Raw genomic sequence first — 27938 nt, 5'->3', positions numbered from 1 at the left:
AATTTTTTTAGGGACCACATAACATTTGAAGTGACTTTGAGAGGTCTATATGACAGAATATACCCAAAAGTGACACCATTCTAAAAACTGCACCCCTCAAGGTGCTCAAAACCACATTCAAGAAGTTTATTAACCCTTCAGGTGCTTCAAAAGAATTAATGGAATGTGGAAGAAAAAAATAACATTTTACCTTTCACAAAAAATTTATTTAGCCCCACAATTTTTACTTTCACAAGGGTAACAGGAAAAAATTAACCCCAAAATTTGTTTTGCAATTTCTCTTGAGTATACTGATAACTCATATGAGGGGAAAAACTACTAATCCTAAACTTTAATCCTTAACTCTAAGCCCAACCCTAACAATAAGCCTAAGGCTATTTTCACACTTGCGTCAGTACGGGCCCATCGCAATGCGTCGGGCCGACGTACCGACGCACGTTGTGAAAGATTTGCACAACGGGGGCAGCGGATGTAGTTTGTCAATGCATCCGCTGCCCCATTGTAATGTCCAGGGAGGAGGGGGCGGAGTTTCGGCCGCGCATGCACGGCCGAAAATGGCGGACACGACGCACAAAAAACGTTACATGTTACGTTTTTTTGTGCATCGCGGCAGCCAAAACACGACGCATCCATCGCACGACGTGTGCAAGTCTATGGAGAAAAAAACGCATCCTGCTGGTAACTTTGCAGTATGTGTTTTTTCTCCAAAATGGCGCATTGCGACGTACGTCACACGACGCTAGTGTGAAAGTAGCCTTATCCTCAAACTTCAGTCTAAGCCTAACCCTAACCCCAATTCTGACCATATCCATAGCACCAATGGCAAAGAATGAAATAAATAATTCTAAAATTAAAAATAAATATTTGACTAGACTAGAGGGATGACACAGGGGGTGTGACATGCTAATTATTTGCTTTTGATCACTTGTCATAGAGTCCATGACAGTAATCAAAAGGAACCAATAGGAAAAGCTACCTGGGGATGTTGGAAGTTCCATGGGGGGCTTGGGGACTTAATATCTTTCTCCTCTGACATGTACAGTTGCATCTCACAAAATTAGGCTGGTTTTACACTTACCGCATTTTTTGCAGTCCGTTATTGCGGCCCCTTTTTGCGGGCCGTATCGCCGCATTTTTTGTGGTGTACCACAATAATGGGCCCAAAAAAATGTTTGCGATATCGCCTTTTTTTTTTCCACCCAATACTATGGAAATAGTATTGGAGAAAAAAACGGCGTTCCGCAAAACTGGAAGTGACTGCACACTGCAAAAACAAACTTCCGGTTTGTTTTTGCAACCCCCATTGATTTAAATGGCGCTGTGTCCATACGCCGTGAAAAATATCGAGCAAGCTCGATATTTTTTTCATGGTCGTATATACGGCCCACACAGCCGTACGGCACACCATTGAATTTTTATGCCCCAAAATCGGCCCCCAAAAGCACAGTAAGTGTAAATCCAGCCTTTAGAATATTATCAAAAAGTTAATTTCAGTTCTTCAATACAAAAAGTGAAACTCGTATATTATATAGTGTCATTACAAACAGACTGATATATTTCAAGTGTTTATTTCTGTTAATGTTGATGATTATGGCTTACAGCCAATGAAAACCCAAAAGTCATTATCTCGGTAAATTAGAATACTTTATAACACCAGCTTGAAAAATGATTTTAAAATCTAAAATGTTGGCCTACTGAAATGTATATTCAGTAAATGCACTCAATACTTGGTCGGCGCTCCTTTGGCATCAAAGCGTCTTGGCACTAGACCTTGGAAATCAAGGTCCCCCAGAGTCTGGAGGAAGAGTGGAGAGACAGACAATCCAAGCTGCTTGAGGTCTAGCGTGAAGTTTCCACAATTAGTGATGGTTTGGGGAGCTATGTCATCTGCTGGTGTTAGTACACTGTGTTTTATCAAGACCAAAGTCAAAGTGGCCGTCTACCAGGAAATTTGAGAGCACTTCATGCTTCCTTCTGCTGACAAGCTTTTTGGAGTTGGAAATTTCATCCTCTAGCACAGTGGTCCCCAACCTTTTTTGCACCAGGGACCGGTTTCAAGCAAGACCATTCTTCCGTGGCCCGGCAGGGCGGGGATGGAGGTGTGGCAGGGGCGGGGCTTTGGTCATAAGGGGGCGGGGCTATGGACGCGGTTGTAGTGTAGCAGTGCATACTTATAATTAAATAACATTTATAATGTGACTCAACTCACCATAGGTTTTGAATAAGTGCTCCATCACCCCCTTCTCCCCATCATTGCCTTCACCCCATCACTCCCTTCTCCCCATCATTGCCTTCACCCCATCACTGCTGTCTCCCCATCATTGCCTTCACCCCATCACTCCCATCTCCCCATCATTGCCTTCACCCCATCACTCCCTTCTCCCCATCATTGCCTTCACCCCATCACTCCCTTCTCCCCATCATTGCCTTCACCCCATCACTCCCTTCTCCCCATCATTGCCTTCACCCCATCACTCCCTTCTCTCCATCATTGCCTTCACCCCATCACTCCCTTCTCCCCATCATTGCCTTCACCCCATCACTCCCTTCTCCCCATCATTGCCTTCACCCCATCACTCCCTTCTCTCCATCATTGCCTTCACCCCATCACTCCCTTCTCTCCATCATTGCCTTCACCCCATCACTCCCTTCTCTCCATCATTGCCTTCACCACATCACTGCTGTCTCCCCATCATTGCCTTCACCCCATCACTGCTGTCTCCCCATCATTGCCTTCACCCCATCACTGCCATCTCTCCATCATTGCCTTCACCCCATCACTCCCTTCTCCCCATCATTGCCTTCACCCCATCACTCCCCTCTCCCCATCACTGCTGTCACCCCATCATTGCCTTCACCCCATCACTGCCATCTCCCCATCATTGCCTTCACCCCATCACTCCCTTCTCCCCATCATTGCCTTCACCCCATCACTCCCTTCTCCCCATCATTGCCTTCACCCCATCACTGCCGTCTCTCCATCACTCCCCTCATGGCCTTCTCCTCATGTCCCCATCTCCTCCAGGGCCAGGCTACACAAACACACACACACACACACACACATGTACACACACACAGACACACACATTATACATACACACACACACACACATACACACACACAGACAGACATACATACACACACACATTATACATACACACACACACATGTACACACACAGACAGACATACATACACACACACATTATACATACACACACATTACACATACACACACACACACACACACACATTATATATACACACACCACCGCTCTCCTCTCACCTGTCACAGCATCGCCCGCGCGTCCTTGCTCTCACACAGCAGCGGCGCTCTCCTCTCTGTGTCACTCAGAGACAGGAAGCGCGGGCGGCGGGCAGGAAGCTGGACGGGTCCTTGCAGCTCCGCTCCTGCTATTCCCTCTTGTAGGCAGCGGAGCTGCTTGGATCGCTCCCTGGCCGCCGCTAAGAATTGCTGTGCGCCGCCCCAGCCCCCGCTACGCCACTGACCGCCCCTGGCTCCCCTTGTGTCCGCGGACCGGCAAGGGCACTGCAGCGGCCCGGTGCTGGGCCGCGGACCGGCGGTTGGGGACCCCTGCTCTAGCAGGACTTGGCACCTGTCCACGCTGCCAAAAGTACCAATAACTGGTTTAAAAACAACAGTATCACTATGCTTGATTGGCCAGCAAACTCACCTGACCTTAGATGAGACACCAGACCCAACAATGCAGATGAGCTGAAGGCTGCTATCAAAGCAACCTGGGCTTCCATAACACCTCAGCAGTGCCACAGGCTGATCGCCTCCATTCCACGCTGCACTGATGCAGTAATTGATGCAAAAGGACCCCTGACCAAGTATTGAATGCATTTACTGAACGTACATTTCAGTAGGCCAATATTTCAATTTTAAAATCATTTTTTCAAGCTGGTGTTATAAAGTATTCTAAGTTACTGAGATAATGACTTTTGGGTTTTCTTTGGCTGTAAGCCATAGTCATCAACATTAACAGAAATAAACACATGAAATAGATCAATGTTTGTAATGACTCTATATAATGAGTTTCACTTTTTGCATTGAAGAACTGAAATAAATTAAATTTTTGGTGATATTCTAATTTTGTGAGATGCACCTGTATATCTCGAAAGAGGAAAGAGAAATTTTAATAGCAGGCACACTTTTTTTTTTTTTTTAAATGATCGCCGGCGCTGTACCATTATTCCCGATTTCCATTTTAAAAAGCAACAAAGGAATAAGGCCCATTAGTGAGTGTCGTTTTAATGCGTATCGGCGTTCTTTAAGGAGTTAAAGAACTCCGATACACTATTCTCTCATGGCCTGCACTCAGCATTTACATCAGTTTTGTCTCTCGTCATGTGATATATTTTTGCAGTCATCCTCCCTTATTTCACACAGTGCCATACTTATTTTTCATATTGTTCTCCTGTCCTCTTAGCAGCCACTTGATTTATGATATTTCAGTATGGAGGAAATGACCTATGTCAGTAGACCTTAACTCTTCAGCCTATCATTGCCTGTGGGTGTAGGCATTTGGGAGAGGGAGAACTAGTGTTAAAGGGCTTTCTTGCATCCATTTTTTTCATTATGCGTTATTATGCAATGTCATACACACCATAGATTGGGACCAAATAGCTGCTATCATATCCATGGAGAGAGAAAGGTACCGCAGATACCTTGGTTGGACTTACTCTATTACCTCATGATGATGTAAACGGGAACAATGCTCAGCCTTCAAACATACTGTAGCCATGTCAACAGCAAGAGGGGAAAGTGGTGGAAATCAGCTAGAGTATCAAGTCAACTATAATAATTGAGAAGAAGGGTGCAAATGAGCACTGGGCCCTTCAATATTAGTGCCTACCACCAATCTGGCACTCACTTTTTTGTTTAGTAAAAGAAAAAGCAGCCCTAGATTGGTAATTTTTTAAATATCACCTTCTAAGAAAAGTGTTCCAAGCGATCACCAATGTCTCCCAAAAGGGCCAGACTTTCTAGCTGCTCTGGCAGTGATAGAACAAGATCTCGTTCTTTGCGCTAACCAAGCGCTGCCATAAACTTTATCCATCTGTTACCAAATGGTAACTACTCTAATGATATTACCATTCAGTAGCTTAGAAAAATACGAGGCAGCACTCGATTAATGCAAAGAGCATCCATGAAAGCTTGTGGGATCTTGCTCTGCATGCTGGAATACCACAGTCTGAAAGTTCAGGCCTGAAAGTCGGGCCCATAAAGGGAAATTTAGAGACTCTTTTAAGTGCTTTTGTTAACGCATGATTTTTAGAGAGATCACGTGAGGCTGTTCTCTGTTCTAATAAGTAAAACGGGCAACACCAGATTGGCGATAATTACTCCAGAAGGACCCATAAATTCAGCTGTGTGCACTGGTCTTGAGCAAATGACATAGGTTGATCCTGCTATCTTAAATTTTGTGTGAGTCACTTAAAAAATGTATCTGACCTGTAAAGCACAAAGGGGATGCTTCTGGAAGATACCCTGGACCATAAACAGTTTATCGAGTTGTGACATACATTTTTGTATATAGTGAGCTCAGAAGCTGTATTCCAGAACCAGCACCTGCCTGTAACAGCAGCAACTGGAGATAGTTAAACAACAGCGATCAGAGCTAATATTAAGTCGCTATCAATCACTGGCAGTAGTAGTTTATTGGCTTGTTTGTGGAAGGTCCATGTTGCTGTAATTTTTCTTTAATTTGCATTCCATAAAAAGACACCTACTCTCCTTAACATTCTCCTTATCTACTTTCCTTCCTTCTATACTTACTTTCCCTTTTTCTCGCTCCTCCCCTGTCCTTATTACCTTTTTCTCTTCATTTCCTACCTTCCTTTTCTCCCTCTTTCACTCTTTTCTTTATCACTTTCTTCCCTCCTTGTCCCCTTTATTCCTTTTCTATAATCTTACCTTTCTTTCTAACATCCTTTTTGCCCTCCCTTCCCATTTTTCTCATATATTATCTTACCCGGTACACATAGAACTCTTCAGCATCACTTAGGGCATTTCCTGGCACAATTTCTTTTAAGGCCATGAGGACTTGTAGACAATCCAAGTATCCGTCTTCATCCGTATCCACCTTAAATAAAGGTATAGGCCTCCATAAATTCTCAAATCATCGATAGTACCTTCACATACATTTTGTCCATCAGCTTTGTATTGTAAAATGTGACCTATTCAGCAGGTGTATTGGGCTTAAAATGCAGGGGGTAGACGGAATCCCTTGTCTCAAGCTTAGAGATTGCAAAGTTGAGGAACTGACTTCTATCCCTTTTTGCTATATCAGGAATGGTGTTGCCGTTTTATATAAGCAAAAAGAAAATCTGAAGAATCTTGGATGCTACATTGGAAGTCACTGGACATAGAATAAATTCTAAAATGATATTTAATGGCAAAGCTTTAATATCCAATCACAACCAATACGACATTCTCAGAAGTGTCAGTGGACATGAAAAACGGCCCTCACAAGTTGACATTTGCCTATTGCTTTTCCCAGTTGAGTTTATGAAGCTTGTTTTGGATCAATAAAGAAGATTTTATCTCGTTATGGTAAGTACGACCATCTTCACTTTTTTTCATTGGACTTTATGTTACTTTTATACATGACCGATCACTGAAGGTTTCCTCTCTTGGGCTTCACGTGTGCATAGAACATCGCATGTAACGGAGGCCAAGCAATTTTTCTACGTATCTAATGTACATCTTCTAAAAAAAAAAAAAAAAAATTCTGTCTGAGTAAAGAGTAATCCTTGCTGCTCATTTTTTTGTAACCTAATCTCTTTATTCAAAAACATTAGTTTTTTAATTGACACAGGTGCAGGATGTCACAGGCGCTTTCAGTGCCACCAGCCCTGGGCAGTCTACTATTACAGAAAATGAATACTCCTGAAGTGAGAAATTACTCCAGTAGACGGGACAAAAAAAATGAAACATGATATGTCATGATCTGAGAATAGCCGTAAAAGTCTTTACCACAATTTCCATAAAACTGGAGCAAAAAGTGGTTTTGCTATCATTTTATACAAATCCGGGCCCTGATTCAGTTCTTATATAATAATGAAAGAGCAATCATCATTTAAATGTTTTCATAAATAATAGCACACATAAAAATTAAGATATATTACAAAGTTTTTTTTTTTTTATCAGAGCCATCTGCTTCTTTTTCCTCCTGGACTGAGCTTTTACTCTCAAAATTCTTAATTTACATGATGTTCATTTTTTAAGGAGAGGAGTCCAGTGACAATGTTGCTACATCTTTTCAAGACAATATATGCCTCTTAATGATTGGCTATGTGACATAAACTGACCCATTCCATAATTGGTGTGTTTAAGGGCTTGTGCAGATGACTGTAATAATTGAACAAGTGCCATCTATCATTTTGATAGATATCAGTCATCTATGGGGCCATGCACATGTCTGATTTTTCCCTCAGGCAGAGTCTGTCCAAGGAGAAAAAAAAAATTGGTGCATGCCAGAGTTTGATCCGATATTCAGATCATGAGAGCAATGCAAGTCAAGGAGTGACCCCTTGATAAAGGCCATCTCTCCGAAACGCGCGTCGGGGGGGGCACGCCAGGGTGGACCTCTACGACATACCAGGACAGGTAATACCTATATTATAGCTAAATTTTTGCTAATGTCACATATTTTGTATACCATGTCTGGTTGTATTACTCTGACTCGGGATAGTGCAATACACTTTTGAACCGTGTTATTATGCTATGTGAAAACCACTTCTTATCCCCATGGTTCTTTCACCTCTTGTGTGCCCCATTTTGCCCATGTGCTTTTGTGGTCATTTTACTTTTATCCCACCATTTCCCTTATTCCTGATACATTATAATAAAATTGCATTTTGTATTTTCATATCAAGTTGTATTGGACTATTTTGATCGCCTTCTTTTCTCTCTATATGTAAGTCAATGAGTGAGTGGAAACCAGCGGACTGCACTTGGATGACAGCTGGGTGCAGTCTGATTTCAGTGGGCTGACAAATCGAGAAGATGATATATATTTTTTTTTTTTTCTCCATCTTCTCACCCGAGAGAATCCATACGGTCGTCTTCACCTAGCCTAAGTTCTCCGAGCCTATTAGTTCGTGGAGTTCTGCTTTGCCAACTTTTTATGCGTTAGTAATATTGCTGATTGCTGTCTCAATAACACAAATTAGGATTGCCTGAATTCCTTACAGATATGGGTGTCAGATTTGGAATACTATTGCACCTTAAAGTGATTGGGATTATAGTTTTTTTTTCCTGCATGTTATAGTATAATATTGGAGACCCTAAGGCCGGGGTCACACTAGAGAGGAATACGGACGAGTGAGAGGCGTTAAAAGCACGCATTACACACGGACAAATGATTCTCTATGGGTTTGCTCCCAACAGCCGTATATTTCTCGTCTGTATTCTACAGTCCGTGCCAATCGCAGCATGCTGCGATTGTCAGCGTACTACGCCCGTAGTACGCCAATGCAAGTCTATGGGTGCGCTAAAAATACGCATTACACACGGACCAGATGTGTGACTTGCGAGAAATACGCACCCAGTGTCCTTTACAAAAGCCGGCAATTCAGTGCGCGATACAGTAAAATCACACTGACAGGTTTTATCACACAAACGAAAGAATAGATATATACACTCACTGGCCACTTTATTAGGTACACCTGTCCAACTGTGTGTTAAGACTTAATTTCTAATCAGCCAATCACATGGCGGCAACTCAGTGCATGTAGACATGGTCAAGACAATCTCCTGCAGTTCAAACCGAGCATCAGTATGGGGAAGAAAGGTGATTTGAGTGCCTTTGAACGTGGCATGATTGTTGGCGCCAGAAGGGCTGGTCTGAGAATTTCAGAAACTGCTGATCTACTGGGATTTTCACGCACAACCATCTCTAGGGTTTACAGAGAATGGTCCGAAAAAGAAAAAAAATCCAGTGAGCGGCAGTTCTGTGGCCGGAAATGCCATGTTGATGCCAGAGGTCAGAGGAGAATGGGCAGACTGGTTCGAGCTGATAGAAAGGCAACAGTGACTCAAATTGCCACCCGTTACAACCAAGATAGGCAGAAGAGCATCTCTGAACACACAGTGCGTCGAACTTTGAGGCAGATGGGCTACAGCAGCAGAAGACCACACTGGGTACCACTCCTCTCAGCTAAGAACAGGAAACTGAGGCTACAATTTGCACAAGCTCATCGAAATTGGACAGTAGAAGATTGGAAAAACGTTGCCTGGTCTGATGAGTCTCGATTTCTGCTGCGACATTCGGATGGTAGGGTCAGAATTTGGCGTAAACAACATGAAAGCATGGATCCATCCTGCCTTGTATCAACGGTTCAGGCTGGTGGTGGTGGTGTCATGGTGTGGGGAATTTTTTCTGGGCACTCTTTGGGCCCCTTGGTACCAATTGAGCATCGTTGCAACGCCACAGCCTACCTGAGTATTGTTGCTGACCATGTCCATCCCTTTATGACCACAATGTACCCAACATCTGATGGCTACTTTCAGCAGGATAATGCGCCATGTCATAAAGCTCGAATCATCTCAGATTGGTTTCTTGAACATGACAATGAGTTTACTGTACTCAAATGGCCTCCTCAGTCACCAGATCTCAATCCAATAGAGCATCTTTGGGATGTGGTGGAACGGGAGATTCGCATCAGGGATGTGCAGCCGACAAATCTGCGCCAACTGTGTGATGCCATCATGTCAATATGGTCCAAAATCTCTGAGGAATGCTTCCAGCACCTTGTTGAATCTCTGCCACGAAGAATTGAGGCAGTTCTGAAGGCAAAAGGGGGTCCAACCCCTTACTAGCATGGTGTACCTAATAAAGTGGCCAGTGAGTGTATATATATGTACATGTCATTGAGACACATATATATATATATTTCAAGGAGTTCTTCATAGCAGAATAGCCGCTAATTCAATTGCCGGCTTTTGTCAAGTCATTCCCCAACCCGACATGAAATGAGACATGGTTTACATACAGTAAAGCATTTCATTTCATGTTTTGTATGTCTTTCATTAGTAATTAGATGAGGGTTGATGTGTAAATTTTGGGAGGTGTAGGTGTTAATTTAAGGGGTTAATTCGCATTGACAAATTACCGCGGGAGCCCACACATTTTTTTTTACAACGAATTAACCCCTTAAATTAACATCTACACCTCCCAAAATTTACACATCAACCCTCATCTAATTACTAATGAAAGACTTACAGTAAACCATTTCATGTTTTTTTTTTTTTGTATGTAAACCATGTGTCACTTCATGTCGGGTTGGGGAATGATTTGACAAAAGTCAGCAATTGAATTAGCGGCTATTCTGCTATGAAGAACTCCTGTCATAGGGCTCCATTATATGTCCATTTTGCAAGCCGGCGAGAAAATCTCAGCATACGGATGCTTACATGCGCAAAATACGCGACCACACTTTGCTTACGGATTACATACGGAGCACTATTTAGGGGTCATTCATCCGTATTACGCCTGTAAACTACGGACCGTATTTTGCGTCGGTTAGTGTGACCCCGGCCTCACAGACAAAAATCCTCATTAGGCTTTATAAAAGTAAAATTTCACTTGAAATAATACATTTCAAATCTGACAACGGCATTGAAACATAATGCCTTCTAGCAATATATAGTAAGTTTATTACCATAATTTAATTGGAGAAGGTTATTAAAGAGCGGTGGAGATAACCCTACTGTTTCAGCACAGCTATTGTGTATTATATTCAGACTAATCAAATTGCAGATTCCGAGAGTATGGTATTAGTCATCCCCACTCCTTTTAATTTGTTTAATGGCCTCTTCTTTTTCCTCCGTGTGTTGTAAATGGATGTACATCGCTCAGGCTCACGACACGTAAATAAAGAATGGATTGGGGAGCAGTTCTACAAAAAGAATAAAGCGTGCCTCCATTCTAAAGTTACATTTGATGTTGAAGTAATTCATGGGACGTGTACCACAAGCAGCGGCGCTTATTATTTCTGCTCAACTGTCTACAGACATAGGAGGAGTGAAGGGGGAGGGGAGCAAAGAAAAGGAGACCGAATTTACACTTACCGCTTCAAAAGCCCTTTTATACTCGGCCAACTTCTTCTGGCTGAAGATGCAGTATTTTGCCAAAAAGTCGACTAAAAAAAAAGAGGACAAAAAGTATGCAATAACCAATGAAGGAAGCCCTTTTTCACTTGTATTTTGTCTTGCATAAAGACGTCCTTTTGCATTACAGAGTTCATTATAAGGACAGCAATTCAGACTGTAATTGGGAAATACTGCCCCTTTTGGGCATAATTTTGGTTTAGGTTTGTAAGGAAGCCTTTTCACCTGGCGGAGGGCACCGAGTCAATTTAGCTAAAAAGATGCATAGCGTGTAAGACTCAGAAAAAGCCTTCCGAGATGCAGAGAGAGGATTTTTTTTTTTTTTAACTTCTCCTTTCTGGCCCGCTGTGTTAATGTAAAATAAAATGTAGACCATTAGGCTATGGAGTTTAACCCTTGGGTGACGATTCTTAGACTTTGATTCCTCTTTTGCTAAACCGCTAAATAAAAGAAACAGCAAAAGTAGAAATATGCAAATTAATGTTTTTGACAAGTAGTTAAAAAGGTTAAATGACAACACCGAATAAACACTGTAAGGCCGGGGTCACACATGCGAGAAACTCGCATGATTCTTGTGCGAGTCTCTCGCATGAACACCTGGCACTGCCGCCGGCGTGCGGCTTCATAGAAATACTTGCAGCCACACGCTCCGGTTCGAATGCCGGCGGCAGTGCCGGGTGTTCATGCGGGAGACTCGCACAAGAATCATGCGAGTTTTTCGCATGTGTGACCCCGGCCTAACTCTGAAACTTCGATTTAAGCAAAAACCTATGAATGTTATTCTCTGTTTTCCTTACCATTTCCAAAATTCACAAAACATTTTGATAGGCCCCTCAATTACCGTATACTTTTACCATATATTAGAGCATTACAAAAGCAGCACAGACATATGACACATATTCACACTTCATATATTTCACATTGACATGCCTTAATGCAATTGAGTGCAACCATTTCCTCATTTTAATATGTAAGCTGTTTTTTGGTATGCACCTATTCAGACTAGTACTTGATGTGCCGTCAGTATTTCTGTTATTTGTATGCTAGCTTTCTGACTGAGCGCTCCGCCCTTCACCATGCTGTGATTTTAATTCCATCCAATCACATTTGGTTCCGACCTTCCTATAAGTATAGGCTTTACCAAGTTATTAGCCATAGGTACTGTAAGGCTGGAGTCACACACAACGAATAAAAAAATCGGTCCCATTTTAACGGTCCGAAATCGCATAAAAGTATCTTAACCAGTGATCCATTTTTGATGCGATTTTTCTTCATTGATGCGATTTTAATCGCATGTAAGGATCCTTTTGACATCCTTCTTGCAAAATTTTCTCGCAGGATAGCTAAATGGACATATAATGGAGCCCAATGACAGGATTCCCCACACAAATGAATTAATAGATCTAGACACAATAAATAAATATATATATTATACATGTCATAGAGACACATTTATATATATATATATAATATACATTAGCCGGCTTTTGTATAACATTCTCCTGCCCGACATGAAATGACACATGGTTTACATATAATTAACTATTTCATGTTTTTTTTTTTTAACTATATGTAAACCATGTGTCATTTCATGTCGGGCAGGAGAATGTTATACAACAGCCGGCAAATGTTTCAGCGGCTATTCTGCAATTAAGAACTGTATGAATTAGAAATATATATATTTGTCTCTATGACATGTATGAAATATATATATTTAATGGTGTCAAGATCTATTATTTTGTTTCTTTATTTAACCAGACACTGATTTTTACTGTATTTTGGAAAAAAAAATGCCGGCTTTTGGTGCGATTTTATCGCAACTCACGCATCGAGTCCGTTTGCTATCCAATTTTTTCATGCCCCCATAGACTTGCATTGTGGAATCCGATCCGAAAATCGGTGACAATCGCAGCATGCTGCGATGGTCTTGGTCCGAGGATCGGATCCGATCAAAAATCGCATGATGTGAGCTGCCCCATAGAATAACATTGGGACGAATGCAATGTGACTTTTTTTTTTATCGCATTGCATTCGTCCGTTTTAATCGCCAGTGTGACCCCGGCCTAAGTGTTCACATTGGGCAGTCAGGTCAGGGACCCATTCAATGAGATCACCTTGACGTTGGTGAATGGGCTCACATTTTTTGGCCAAATTTTGTGCTAAGTATCTCATGTGTTTTCCTAAATTTCAAAAGCCATTATGCTATTCACACTTCTTGTATTTAACATTGATATGCGTTAACGCAATTGAGTTCAACCATTTCCTCATTTTGACATATAATAGTACCATGCAATGTTAAAATAATGTCCTCACAGTAGTGAAATGAACAAATCATTAGGTTGGATACAACCAGAGAGGAAAACGCAAAAGAAAATTAATGAACTGGAGCATAAGTTGAAATACATGCAATGTGTAGGAGCATGTTCACACTGGTCATTAAACCGATATAACCCAAGATAAAAAAAAAAATGAACAAACACCCTGCTTAGAAAAAAAAATTCTCCATCTTCTCCATTCTGTCAGTCCGTGATAATTGGGTGCATTCGGATTTCAGAGTTCTTATTTCATCCACAGTTAAAAAAAAAATCAAAATACTGTATGCACGGCACCTTAGAATAACAGTGGTCTGAGTGCTTCCCAATATTTTGTCGGATCGCATTCGGACCAAAAGTATGGTAGTCTAATTGAGCCTTTAGTTGCATAAAGATTTGCCACATCATTTTTTGCAGCTATACCATGGATTTAACCCTATGTATAGCAAAAAGTGAAATCCAAGATGAAAAATTGACATGCTGCAGATCTGAAATCTGCGACTTAGGTAAAGTTTGGCACAGATTCCTTGTTAAAAAAAAAAAAAGTATGTAAATAAGATTTACATTTCTTGTAATCTATATACACTATATGCCTCTATACGGCTGCAGCTTCTGCTAACATTCTAAAGTGAAGCGTCATCAATGACATTAGTTTCAGAGGCTGGGCTTCTCCCTGATCCTGCTCTACTGAGCATGCATCGGTTGTCAATTGCGACATATGCTCATTAGGATCTTGTCACTCCGCAATATTCTTTGACACTGCGCTCCCTCTATGACTCTGATGAGAAGTGACAAACTGGTAAGAAAGCGCACTGCCAGTGCTCATCACTTGTGAGCACGAGGCTGCTGTTTACTTACCAGGTTCTCTACTTCCAATACTTAATAACAGTGTGCTTCCGCTTGATCGTCACTTCTCAACAGAGTCGTAGAGGGAGCGCACTGTCAAGGGCCAAGTCATTGGGTCCGTGAAAAACACAGCACACGAATGGCATTGGTGTACGGTCTGTGTGCTGTACATTTCTTTTTTTTTTTCTTTTTTTTGAAGGCAAACAGTGTAACATTTTTAATGTAATCAAATTTCAACAATTGCTTTTTTTTTTTTTTTTAAATCTGTTTTTATTGAAAATACTATAATACAACATTATCACAAATGTACAACACAGGTCAAAATAACATAAATGTGTAATTATGCAACCATTGCAGTATGAACAAAGAGCTTCAGTTTTAACCCTCACCCACCCAGGGCCCTCCCCCAACCTTTATTTGACTGGTTCAACTGTGACTCGCTAATCCCTGGTGAAATTCTACAGGGCGTTATTTTTGTGGGCTAGCATTTTTTTAAAAATAAACGTGGTATTAACTGCTTGAGCTATGGCCTCTTTCTTAGGAATAACATCTTTTTTCCACTGTTTAGCTAATAGGAGTCTTGTTGTTAACACAATATGAGCCGTTACCACTCTAGAGCATGGGAAGAATGCATGTATGTTTAAGAGGAGGAGCACCACCTCGGGAGATGGCTGGACGATCTGTCCCACTATAAGTGAAATAAGTCTAAAGACGTGATCCCACAAAGAAGTTATAAGTGGACAATCCCAAAATATATGATAAAAGGAAGGACCCCACCTGATTACAGTTTCGCCAACATAGGTGTGAGGTGTTGGGAAACATGGAATGGAGCTTCACGGGAGTAAAATACCAGCGGAGTATCAGCTTTAAGTGTGATTCAAAGTGGGACGCACATCTAAACGTCCGTCCTGCCAATTTAATTGCTCTTAACCAGTCCTTGTCAGGTATGGCTTTACCAAGGTCTTTTTCCCAAGATATGAGGGTATAGATTTTACAAATCTGCTCTTATGTCTCAAGGAATCATAAAGGGGTCTCAAGCCCATATCTAGGGATGAGGAAGATGAAAGGGTCCTAATAGTATCACTATTAACTAGAGATGAGCGACTTTGCCTTCTTTCGGGTCGAGTCGGGTCTCGTGAAACCCGACTTTCGCAAAAGTCGGATTGAACGAAATCGGCCTATTATCGTGAAAAGTCGAAGGCCGACTGAAACACGAAACCCAATGCAAGTCAATGGGGAAGCAAAGTCGGCAGGGAGTGGAGGACAGGAAACACACCTACAGTGCCCTTTTGAATGCCAAAAACATCAATTCTGATTACTGAAGCTTTTCAACCTTAATTTACTTCATAATACTAGTTACGCACTGAAAAATGGGGGTTATTTGGCTAAATTTGTGGAGGGTAGGGCTGGCTCCAGGTTTTCATGTGCCCTGGGTGAAAGAGCGCCCCTTTAACACATACCACAACTCATGATGCTCCGATACCGCAGAGAAATGGCGGCATAGTACAATGAAAAATACTTCACTTTTTACATCTCATGACTGATATCCATTTTTAATAGCTCCAAAAACGGACAGTATATTACTCCATACAGTATTACGGCCACCGCATAGTGCGCTATACAGAGTAATGAGGCTCATATATTTCTCCATACAGAATCATCGGTCCCATATAATATTTGAAACAGTATATGATGAGCTCCACATAATGCTACAGTATATGTTGGGCCCCATAGATGAAGCTCCACTGTTTTATGGGCCCAAATAATGCTCGATACATAATGGGCCCCATTTCTAATGCTCTAGTGTATAATGTGCCCTGTAAATGCTGCTCCAGTGTCTGATGTCCACCTTTGGAATGCTCCAGTGTATGGTGGGCCCCATATATCATTCTCCAGAGTATAGTGCTCCCCAAAAATTGCTGTCCCAACATTGAAAACAATTAAATAAGTCTCCTCACTATGGAATCCCTTTACTAGTCTGGACTCCTCGTCGTCCCCATCATCCATCTCACTGCACTTGGCTGTTTAGGCTGAGGGCGTACAGACGTGATGTCATTGCACTCTCTGATCAGACTATCACTTTCAGGAAACGCGGAAGACGTCATGGCGGTGGAGCAGGGAGAAGTAAGTATTTCAACTTTGCAAGTGCTGTGATCCTGAGCAAGCAGGGGGGCCCACTCATTGGCGACGGCAGTGGCACAGGGCCCCTCTAATAGTACGGCGGTGTGTGGCAGTGTCTGACTGGGGGTGGGGGTAGCCCTCCCACCGGCAGAGACACTTTTGCGTACTATGAGGGGCCCTGTGCCAGTGCCGTCACCCATGAGTATGCCCCCCCCACCAGCTCAAGGAACCTGCACATTCATCTGCACCTTCCTCTTTGTCACCGTGTAAGGTGGTATAGTATGCGGGAAGGGGAACATGAGTTTCCTCTGGGTCAGATTCTGGCTGTGTAGAGTGTGAGGGGAATGTAGTGGTCTTGGTCAATGTACCAGCAGAATAATCTAGCAGTGGCTGGGCATCAGTGCACTTGTGGCGTCCCCAGGAGTACGGTCACCACAGTGGCATTACCTTCCTCCTAGGGAGTGTGATGTCATGCTTGGGAGCAACGAAGGATCTCTCTAGCAGTTAAACCAACACACAACACATTTCCCACTCCACGCCAGCAGGGAGACCTCTGAACATGACTGCTGAGGAGCTGCTCTCTGTGGTCGGAAGGAGGTAAGTTAGGCCATTCTGTGCAGGGAAGGGAAAGTATGTGGACGTGAGAAGTGGAGCTGGAGGATGAGCAGAGTTAAGGCTCACTCGTAGCTGGAGCGCATGGTCCAGATTCCGGTCTCCGAGTTTGTAGGGACACTGACGTTCCTGCAGAAGAATCCGGAGGAAGTAGCAGCTGTAAATGCTCTGTACCCAACTGAGGCTCGGAGGCCCCAGCAAAAAAGGCTACGGCTGCCAGCCATACGAGAAATTTCCAAGAGAGAGTCAACAGGGGGAACTTCATTGAACTCAGCACTGCGAGTACCTCAGATAAGCGCTAGAACGGAGGCCACACTACCTATCTGCAGAGAGAGAAATCCACATTGGCTTCCAGGCTGACCAACTCCTTCTCCATCTGTACTCTGGGTCCTGGACAGAACCTACCAAGTGCAGGTAAAGGAACTGTACGACTGTGTCTGTCATCTTTCTCCTGCGCCTGGCGCACGGCTCAGCTACATCCTGCACTGCACACCATCTCCCAACTCTTTCATCTGCCCTTCAACTACGGCCCTATCAGTGCAGGTCTTCTACATCTTAGCTGCACCACAACATCTGTCCCACAGAAGCGACACTGCAGCGCTGGTCAATCTAATCAGAAACCAGAGGTGGCGTCACATATCATTCACCTATAAACGTAATTCACCCCTTTGCATGGACGCCTAGGGCCATGGAACGGGTCACCACCACCATGACACATCCCTGTGAGACACTGGCCTGGTACCGAGTAACCCCACTGCCCTGGCTGGCCACCCACACTCCATGTCAGATTCATCTTGGACTGGGGAATTCACGATTTGACTTGATAACCCAGGCATGGTATGAGAGAAAGAGCTACATGGACTAATGTGAAGTGTGGCCTGCTGCATCATTCACTTTGGGTAGGGGTGCAGGACACAAGGAAAGTGGTTCTTCCTAACCAGGAGCCAGCACTTGACCACTCAGTGCTTTCATTTTTTGAAACTTCAGAAGAGGCGGGCATATTTGATGGAGTCTGTTTCGGCAATGTAAGCCAAAACCAGTTCCTCATGCTCCGCCTTTAAAAGCGGTTAACCTACTCCCAGAAAAGGTATCATTCCAGGCATTCCGGAGCCAGACCATGACGCAGGCTCAACACCTCCTGCCTTAGCTGCTATTGTGCTTTTGCCACTACCAGCAGATGCACCACCACCATCATCACCAGCTGGCCCCACCGTGCCCACGTCCGCGGCCTCTTCCACCAAACTTCAATATTTTGCACAAAATAGACACAAAATAACATCAGATATATGGCACTGTATCAGAAATGTACAGCTCTATTCAGTCAAAGGATAATTGTCAATCTCCATATATATATATTCCATCAGTCACACAGAGATGCTCACAGGCTCAGTATGGATTAGACAAGAATATAAAAAGTAGACAAAGTGTACAGTATCATCAGATAGCAGGTATATATAGCATAGTTTAAACATTAACAATGTACGTCTATATATCAGGAGTAGTGTTGAGCCACCACGCTAGTGTTTTGGTTCGTCACACAGGAGGCAAGTTAGTCGAATGCTCGTCGAACCCCATTGAAAACAATGGCAGACACATACAAACACATAGAAAACAATTACAAAACACCTTAAAAGGTGTCCCAAAGCAGAGAAAATGCTCAGAAGACAAAAATTACATATGGAAAAGGGCAACTACATTTAGAAAAGAGGTGGAGGAGTAAAAGGAGGAGGTGAAGGAGACACAGATATAGGCTTGTCATTCCCTTATGAAGTCAAGAAAGGCTGGAATAAAAATGTAAAATACCAACCAAAAAAAAAAAAATTCTGAAATCGAACACGATCATATACCGTCGGACTTCCGACCAATAAATTATGCCAACTGGCGATCGGGCGGTGTTAATCCCACGAACCTCCAAACAGCGTCCATGAAGGCAAAGTGTTTGCTTTCCGGGGGCAGTATGATTGCAAAGCTGAACCTTAATGGAATGTCCAAAAGGGCACCACCAGGAGTGGAGCCTGCGGCTTATTTGGACTCCACCCGGGAAACCACAACCATGCCACCTCAAGAAAAGATGCACATATTGAAAGCTTTGTCGATTTGTGTGTGTGGTGTGGTATGTCCGTTTGTAGTTGTGCTAGCAATTTGTCAGCTTTATTCCGTTAACGAACGAGACTCCGGCATGCCCCCGTGGTACGCGTCAAGCTTACTAGAGGGATACGCGAGGCTCTGGTACTATCATGGCGTTACATGTCCAGGGCTGCATGCGCGCTACACTGAAAGGACCAGCTTTTGTCGCTTACAGGTGCAGAAAGCCAACAGAACACCATTAGTGATTGGGATCTGTGATTCCAATTATTCCCCACGAACGATGATTTCCCAGTAAGTGCAGGTCAACTGCAATTCCTGAATTAGGCGTAACCGGCATTCCTGAAAAAATGCAAAAAATTACGTGTCCAAACCACAGTTGCTGTAGCTTGCTTAACAGCTCGGCAGCCGTTCTCAGGCCCAGTATGGATTCGACAAGATTCTAGAAAATTGATAAAGGGTACAGTTTCACCGGGTAACACGTATATGTGTAGCATAGTTTACACATTAAAAACCTATGTCTATATATCAGGAGGCAGGCTCAGACGGTCTCAGGCCCAGTATGGATTAGATGTGATTGGACAAAGGTGAGAAAGGGTACCGTATCACTGGATAACAGGTATGTATAGCATAGTTTACACATTAAAAACGTAGGTCTATATAACAGGAGGCAGGCTCAGACGGTCTCAGGCCCAGTATGGATTAGACGTGATTGGACAAAGGTGAGAAAGGGTAACGTATCACCAGATTACAGGTATGTATAGCATAGTTTACACATTAAAAATGTAGGTCTATAGATCAGGAGGCAGGCTCAGACGGTCTCAGGCCCAGTATGGATTTGACCAGCTTGTACAAAGTTGAGAAAGGGTACATTATCACTGGATGGCAGGTATATATAGCATAGTTTAAATATTTAAAATCTCCATGTTCTCAGTATGGATTAGACAACAATCTAAAAAGTAGAAAAAAGGAAATGTATTTGAAGCGTACACCAGTATACACTTTTGGTGGTATTTTTAAATCTTCATATATATTTCTGTCTCAGCAAGACAGTCCAGACTCTCTGCAATAGGAAATGAGATGCATACAATTACTGACATAAATTCTAGAGATTGCAGAAATCTAGGAATTCCTATTCACGGATAAACTTCCGTCACAATTCTCAGAGGCGATGCAGACCCTCAATTAATTAGTGTGTGGAGACAGCGAAAACCTTTCTTTGTGAAGAAAGTGTTGCTGTATCGCAGTACCATTGATCCCATCGCCATTACACATATCCATATAATTTTGATCACAGGGAGAGATGTAAACATGGTGCTTACTGCCTATCATGCTCTGTCACGTAACTTTGGAGTGCAAAAGACAGAAGCAACAGGCCGTATGGGATTCATTTGAATGGGCATGAGAGGGCACATTTAAAAATGTGCACTGGAATGTCACACGTCTGTGGGTAGGAAAACTGTGAAAGCTGATGAGAAACCACCACTGCATCTCATTGTGAGTCGACGTCCATAAGAAATGGAAGCCATTGATCATCTGAAGCTAGATCCCGGCCAGCGGGACAGGGCATAGCTACGTCTTAACCATCAACTTCTATCAGTTCACTAAATTCGTAGTGGCAGTCCCAGTGAAGGATTTGACAGCCCAGACTACACAGCGGAGGAGCAGGGAGAGGTAAACATTGCAAATACAGGGGCCGTGCCCAAGCAAGGGGGGCCCACTCGTGGGCGTCGGTACTGGCACTGTGCCCCTAATAGTACGGTGGTGTGGCTGACGGGTGTGCACCCCCACCGTCAGAGACACTTGATTGCACTATGAGGGACCCTGTGCCAGTGCCTGCACCCAAGAGTCGGCCCACCCACCTGTCCAGGGCAACGGCACTTGCACGGTTGCATGCGCTAGGTGGTGACCCCTGCCATGGGGGGAGGAGGCAGCCCAGTTAGGAAGGTTTACAAAATGTCATATGTTGATGTGGGACATCACCTGCTGCTAAAGGTGAAATTGGTCAAGTCCCAGAAAGAGGCGGACCAAAGAAAGCCATTTTTCTGTCATTTTCTGTCAACCTATGTGTCATCAGGGCAAGGTGTGACAAAATCCTTGGAAACCCATGCATGGTTCATTTTAATGAAGGTTAGATCATCCACATTTTGGGTCGACAGACGGGTCCTTTTTTCTGTCAGGATTGATCCAGCAGCACTGAAGACTCTTTCCGATAGCACACTTGTAGCTGGGCAAGCGAGTAAGGCATATTGTGCCAATTCTGGCCAGGTGTCCAGTTTAGCTGCCCAATAGTCAAATGGGAATGACCTGTGAGGGAGAACATCGATATGGGAGGAAAAGTAGTTTGTAACCATAGTTGACAAGTGCTGTCTCCTGTCACTTTCAATTGATGCAGTATTACCAGTTGTGTGAGTGGGACTTGAAAAATCAGTCCACAACATGGTCATGAAACCCCTGTCTCCAATGCCACTTCTGATGTGTGCACCACCAACACCTCTTCCAAGTTGCCCCCGGCCCCTACGGCTCGTGTGACAATCATCACCGCTGCTGTGTGCTGGGAATGCCTCAACAAACCGGTTTACCAGAGTTGCTTGTTTGTTAGCCAATATTAGGTCAAGGTTCTCCTGTGGCATGATGTTTTGGAATTTGCCTTTATAGCGTGGATCCAGGATGCTGGCCAACCAGTAGTCATCATCGTTCATCATTTTGGCAATGCGGGGGTCCCTTTTTAGGATCTGCAAGGCATAATCTGACATGTGGGCCAATGTTCCCGGTATCAATGATGCACTGCGAGTGCTGGGTGGAGGAGCACTTTCAGGCAAATCCACATCCCTCCAGTCACGCACAAACCCAGTACCAGACCTTGCTACGCCAACATTTTCTCTTGCCCCACGAGAAGCATCCTCCTCCCCTAAATAATCATCCCCATCATCATCCTCCTCCTCCTCTTCTTCCTACACCTCGTCCATGACAGTTCCCTGAACAGACAATGGCTGACTGTCCTCAAGGCTTCCCTCCTCCTCTTCCTCATCATCCTCTGCTGCAGACGCCTGCTCCTTGATGTGCGTCAAAGTTTGCATGAGTAGACGCATAAGTGGGATGCTCATGCTTATGATGGCGTCGTCTGCGCTTAGCAGCCGTGTGCATTCCTCAAAACATTGAAGGACTTTACAGAGGTCTTTCAGCTTCGACCACTGCACACTGGTCAGCTCCATGTCTGCCCTCAAAGTGCCTGCTCGTGTATCCTCCCACAAATGCATTACAGCCTGCCTCTGTTTGCACAGCCGCTCAACCATGTGCAGGGTGGAGTTCCACCTTGATGCAACGTCGATAATTAGGCGGTGCTTGGGAAGGTGGAGCAATCGCTGCAGCTTCTGCATACGACTGTAGTGTACCGGGGGATGTGCGAGCACAGTCTTCGAACCTTATGGAGCAGACCTGTTAACTCCGGATAATTAGTGAGGAAGCACTGCACCACCAGGTTCAAGGTGTGAGCCAAGCAAGGTATGTGGCTGAGTTTTGAAAGGGCTATGGCTGCCACAAAATTACGGCCGTTATCACTAACTACCTTGCCTGCCTCAAGATGTAGACTGCCCAGCCATGACTCAGTTTGTCGCTGAAAGTAGTCGGCCAGTACTTCCGCCATGTGCCTGTCGCCCAAACACATCATCTGCAACACAGCCTGCTGATGCTTTCCACTTGCTGATCGATAGTGGGACACATCGTGTGCACCACTGTCAGCTGCGAATGCAGTGCTCGTGCGACTGCGCTCTGTGGTCGAGCTTTCGCTTCTGGAGGAGGAAGAGGAGGAGGGTCGAATGCCTACAGCCAACTGTTTCCTATACCGTGGGCTAGGCAGCCCTGTGCCATCACAGCTGTCCCCTGTGGACCCTGCATCCACCACATTAACCCAGTGCGCAGTGATGGACACGTAATGGCCCTGGCCATGCCTACTGGACCATGCATCAGTTGTGAGGTGCACCTTTCCACTCACTGATTGCTTGAGTGCATGGACAATGCGGTCTTTCACATGAAGGTGGAGGGCTGGGATGGCTTTGCGAGAAAAGAAGTGGCGACTGGGTAGGTCATAGCGTGGTACTGCGTAGGCCATGAGTTCGCAGAAAGCTGCGCTTTCAACCAACCGATAGGGCATCATCTTTAACAAGATTAGTTTGGCAATGTGGGCGTTCAAACCCAGTGTACAAGGATGAGTACTTTCTTGTCCTACTCATAGTCTCTGGTAGGGTGAGCTTGACTTGAGAGCTGCATATGGTGGAACTAGCGGTGGACATGGCGGACTGAGAGAGGGTTGATGATGGTGATGGAGTTGGTGTTCTTTCTGATGGCCTAGATTCAGTCTTTTGTTGCAATAACAGTGTGATTCCCTGACTGATTTTCCCTTGCGACGACAACTCAACATTTGCTGCTGGTGGTGTGCTAACCAGTGGACTTAGAAGTGGGGGAAACAATGTAGCGCTGCTGACTACCTTCTTTGGGAGCAGTAGCACATGTGGTACGTGAGTTTTGGTAGTCCGTCCACGCTTGCAAGTGCATGGTGGTTTAATGTCTTAGCATGCAACTGGTATTCAAATTTCTCAGATTTTTCCCTCGGCTAAAGGTCTTTTGCGCACTTCTTACAGATAACCTTTGCCTGATCATTAGGATTTTGCTCAAAAAAGTGCTACACTGCACTGTTCCTACTATGGAAGACATTTTGAGGCCTTGCACGCTGTGCTATTTTGACCGTCTGGCCAAGCTGTCCTGCAACTCTTTTGGTTTTTGCAACCTGTTTTTGGACTGCTCCGAGCCTGCCAGAAAACAGCTGTTGCGATGTCGATGCCCGCTGCGGATGCTCCTCCTCCTCTTCTGAGCTATTGGCAGCGGCACCCTCTACCCCCAATGGATGCCAATCTGGATCAACAAATGGGTCATCCATCACCTCCTCTTTAATGTCATGTGCACCTTCCTCTGTGTCACAGTGTATGGTGGTATAGTATGCGGGAAGGGGCACCTGAGTTTCATCTGGGTCAGATTCTGCCTCAGTACACTGTGAGGACAATGTAGTGCTCTGAGTGAATGTACCAGCAGAATCATCTATCAGTGGCTGTGCATCAGTGCACTCCATGTCAGATTCATCTTTGCCTGGGTAATTCACGATTTGACTTGATAACCCAGGCAAATCTGTAGTGTGGCCTGCCGCATCCTTCAATTTTGGTTGGGGTGAAGGACACAAGGAAAGGTGTGGTTCATGAACATGAGCCTCCAATGATGACTCGGTGCTTTTATTTTTTAAAACTTCAGAAGAGGAGGTGATAGAGCTGGAGGCTGAGTCAGCAATGTAAGCCAAAACTTGTTCTTGAAGCTCCAGCTTAAAAAGCGGTTTACCTACTCCCAGAAAAGGAAGCCTTTGAGGCCTTGTGGAGCCAGACGATGACGCAGGCTCAACACCTCCTGCATTAGGTGCTATTTTGATTTTGCCACTACCAGCAGATCCACCACCAACACCATCATTACCAGCTGCCAACCCCCGCCTACTTCCACGGACTCTTCCACCACACTTCCTCATTTTTGGGGAAAATGTACCCAAAAACCACCAACTATATGGTACTGTAAAACAAGGTACAAGGTGTATATAGTAGTGGAGAGAATTTGAATCTCTCTAGACTTCAGGACACAGTTGGATTCTGTCAGGCCCTGTTTATTTTACACCGCAATGTGACAGGCAGATTCTGGATGGTGTAAGAAAGGTGGATAGAGGACTGTGGAGAATTAGAATCTCTCTATACTTCAGGACACAGTTGGATTCTGTCAGGCCCTTTATATTTTACACCGCAATGTGACAGGCAGATTCTGGATGTTGTGAGAAGGGTGGATAGAGGACTGTGGAGAATTGGAATCTCTCTACACTTCAGGACACAGTTGGATTCTGTCAGGCCCTGTGTCTATAACACCGCAGTGTGACCAGCAGAAATTGCCTAGTGTATGACAAACTACAAGGTGTATATAGATTTGGGCAGAATTGGAATCTCCCTAGAGTGTAGGTCTGTAAGAACGGACAAACTCCTCGGCTTTTCCTTACAGAGTCACACACTTAGCTTCAATTTGGCTGCGATAACAGCCATTACACGGTACTGAGAGAGGAGCGTGCACGTACACCGCTGTACGGTGTATGTAAAATTGTCAAGCTCCGTGTTTTTGTATGCGGACTGACACACGCTGTCTCTCTCTCTAGTTTTGAATGTAATCAAAGAGCAAATATACTAAACTGTTTGAAAAACGGACAAAACTATAAGGTGTAGGTCTGTAAGAACGGACAAACTCCTCGACTTTTCCTTACAGAGTCACACATGTAGATTGCTTGAATTTGGCCGTGATAACAGCCGTTACACGGTACTGTGTGAGTAGCGTACACTGCTGTACGGTGTGTGAAAAAATGAACGCTCACTACCTCACCAGGACAAAACAATACAATTTGGATTGCTTTTAAAAAAGCAGTTTGAACACCAGTGTGCACACAGCAATGCAGCTAGCCTTAAAAGGCAGGCTAATCACCACCAGCGCTGCTGCACAAAAGCAAAAATCTTCACCTTTCATTGCACAGTAACTACAGTGAAAAGCGCTAGCAGCAGAAGCAGTTTTTTTTTTCTTTATGCCTTTGTAACGCTCTCCCTACAGAATCAGCAGCTGCAGAAGCTCTCCCTATTCTGAGATCAGCATGAGTAACATGGCGGTCGGCGTCCCCGCCCTTTTATACCCCCTGTGACGCCACACAAAGCAAGCCAATCACTTGCATGCCCTTCTCCAAGATGGTGGTGACCGCTGCCTATGTCATCACGTTGCCCACAGTGTCCGTTCTTCCTGATTGGCTGAAATAGGGCGCTAAAGCATCTTTTGAAACGCGACTTTGGCGCTAAAGTCGCCGACCTCGTGGCCGACCTCACGCTAAGGTCGGGTTTCGTTTCATGAAACCCGACTTTGGCATTTTTTCAACCCGTTTCGCTCAACTCTACTATTAACCCTATATGGGAAGTTTAGATATTTCTTTAAAATGTATTGTACCCAGAGATATGAGCAATGGTCTTTAAAGGTCAAGCCAAACCTGTTTTTCAACTGGGTAAAAGAGTGCGATCTTCAACTATATCGCTTAATACCGTGATCCCGCCTATCTTCCAATGGTACAGGTCAAGGTCCTCTGATAACACCTCCAGAAGTTCTAAAGGTGCCTCGAGAGGAAATGCAGGGATGTATGTTTGAGTGGAGGAGTGAACCTGAAGCCAATTAGACAGGGAGTGCTTAGTCAGTGGAAGGAGGGCCCCCAGGTTCCGTGGGTCAACCAGAGCTGCCCATAGCACTGCCCTGAGATCGTGTGAGGGTGCAAAATGTGCCTCTATTTGGGACCACCTACTTGGGGGGGTCGCGATTCCACCAGTTCTTCAACCGGCTGAGATGAGTTGCTATATAGTAATCGTTCACATTAGGGAGTCCCCCCCCCCCACTGGCTTTGCGCATTGCAACAAATGTCTCGACAACCGAGGCTGCTTTCTTCCCCAGATGAAGGTGTTCAAAAGCTTATGAGAACGTTGAAAAACCACCTTCGGATGTGATATCGGCACCGTGCGAAATAAATATAACATTTTGGGCAGTAATAACATCTTAAACAGTGCAATACGACCCACCCAGGAGACTTCAAATTTCTGGAGTCTGCTCATCTCATTCTCAATATCTGCTGGTAGGGGGAGGTAATTGGCTTTGTACAAATTAGTGTAGGATGAAGTTACCAATGGTCCCAGGTATGAAATTTGCTCCATCTGCCAGTCCATCCTCATAATGGCCTTAAGGCGTTTCAACTGCGGTAAGGGTATGTTAAGGGGTAGAATTTGAGATTTATTCTCATTAATTTTGTAGTAAGATAGGAGGCCAAATTTTTCAATAATCTCTAGAGCTTCCGGCAAAGACTCCAGGGGGTGTGCTAACGTCAATATCACATTACCAGCATACAACATGATGCAATGAGATTGTTTCTCCACCTCTCTGCCCCAGATATCTGGACTTTGTCTGATTGCTTGGGCAAGTGGTTCGAAAGCTAAAATGAACACTAGGGGGGAGAGAGGACACCCCTGCCTAGTGCCATTTGTAATGGTGAATGTCTCTGACATGGTATCATTCATGAAAACCATGGCCGACGGAGCAGAATACAGAGCTTTAATAGCAGTCAGCACCCGACCCCCAAACCCCATACGCTCCAGAACCGAGAAGCCAAATGACTATCTCACTTGGTCGAATGCCTTCTAGGCATCTAAGGCCACTACCACAGCTGGTGTTCCCCTTCTGTTTATTACATCTATCAAATCAATTACTTTCTGGTGTTGTCAGCTGCAGTCCGCCCTTGCACAAAACCAGCCTGGTCTGGGTTAATAAGGGAAGGAATGATAGGCGCCAATCTCAGAGCAATACACTTAGCATAAATTTTGACATCAGTGTTTAACAATGAAATCTGGCGGAAGTTTTGGGACACCTCCGGTGGCTTTCCCTGTTTTGGGAGTGTGATCACAGTAGCTATCAGCATTTCTTTTGGGAAGCTCCCTTCATTTGCTGCTAATTGTAGGGTTTTGCATAAGTGTGGAACTAAGGTCTCCTGGCAAGCTTTATGTCATGATCCCAGTGCAGGTTTTTGAGCTGCACACCTGGGGTTAATGTCTGGAGCTTGGTGCAGGTTTTGACCTGCACACCTGGGGTTAATGATTGTGGCCTCTTTCTGGTTCTGGGAGAGCTTCTTAAACCCCGGGGAAGCTTCAATCCCTGCCAGTTATACTTTTGCCTTT

General features: G+C 44.3%; 1 protein-coding gene across 6 annotated transcripts in view; it reads right to left on the bottom strand.

Annotated features, from left to right (window-relative positions):
• LOC141088999 (uncharacterized) overlaps positions 1 to 27938 on the bottom strand; it is a 422573-nt gene that overhangs the window by 140913 nt on the left and 253722 nt on the right. For all 6 annotated transcript variants that reach the window (XM_073575283.1, XM_073575281.1, XM_073575285.1 and 3 more), the window contains 2 exons: positions 11102 to 11172; positions 6000 to 6110 (listed from right to left, as the gene is read on the bottom strand). In XM_073575283.1, the coding sequence (XP_073431384.1) occupies positions 6000 to 6110; positions 11102 to 11172 (182 nt within the window). The remainder of the gene's footprint in view (positions 1 to 5999; positions 6111 to 11101; positions 11173 to 27938) is intronic.

This window comes from Dendrobates tinctorius, unplaced genomic scaffold (assembly GCF_039654945.1).
Source record: "Dendrobates tinctorius isolate UK_male_01 unplaced genomic scaffold, ASM3965494v1 ptg000043l, whole genome shotgun sequence".
Taxonomy (NCBI): Eukaryota; Metazoa; Chordata; class Amphibia; order Anura; family Dendrobatidae; genus Dendrobates; species Dendrobates tinctorius.
Note: the sequence above shows the minus strand (reverse complement) of the source record. Positions and strands in the feature narration are given on the sequence as shown.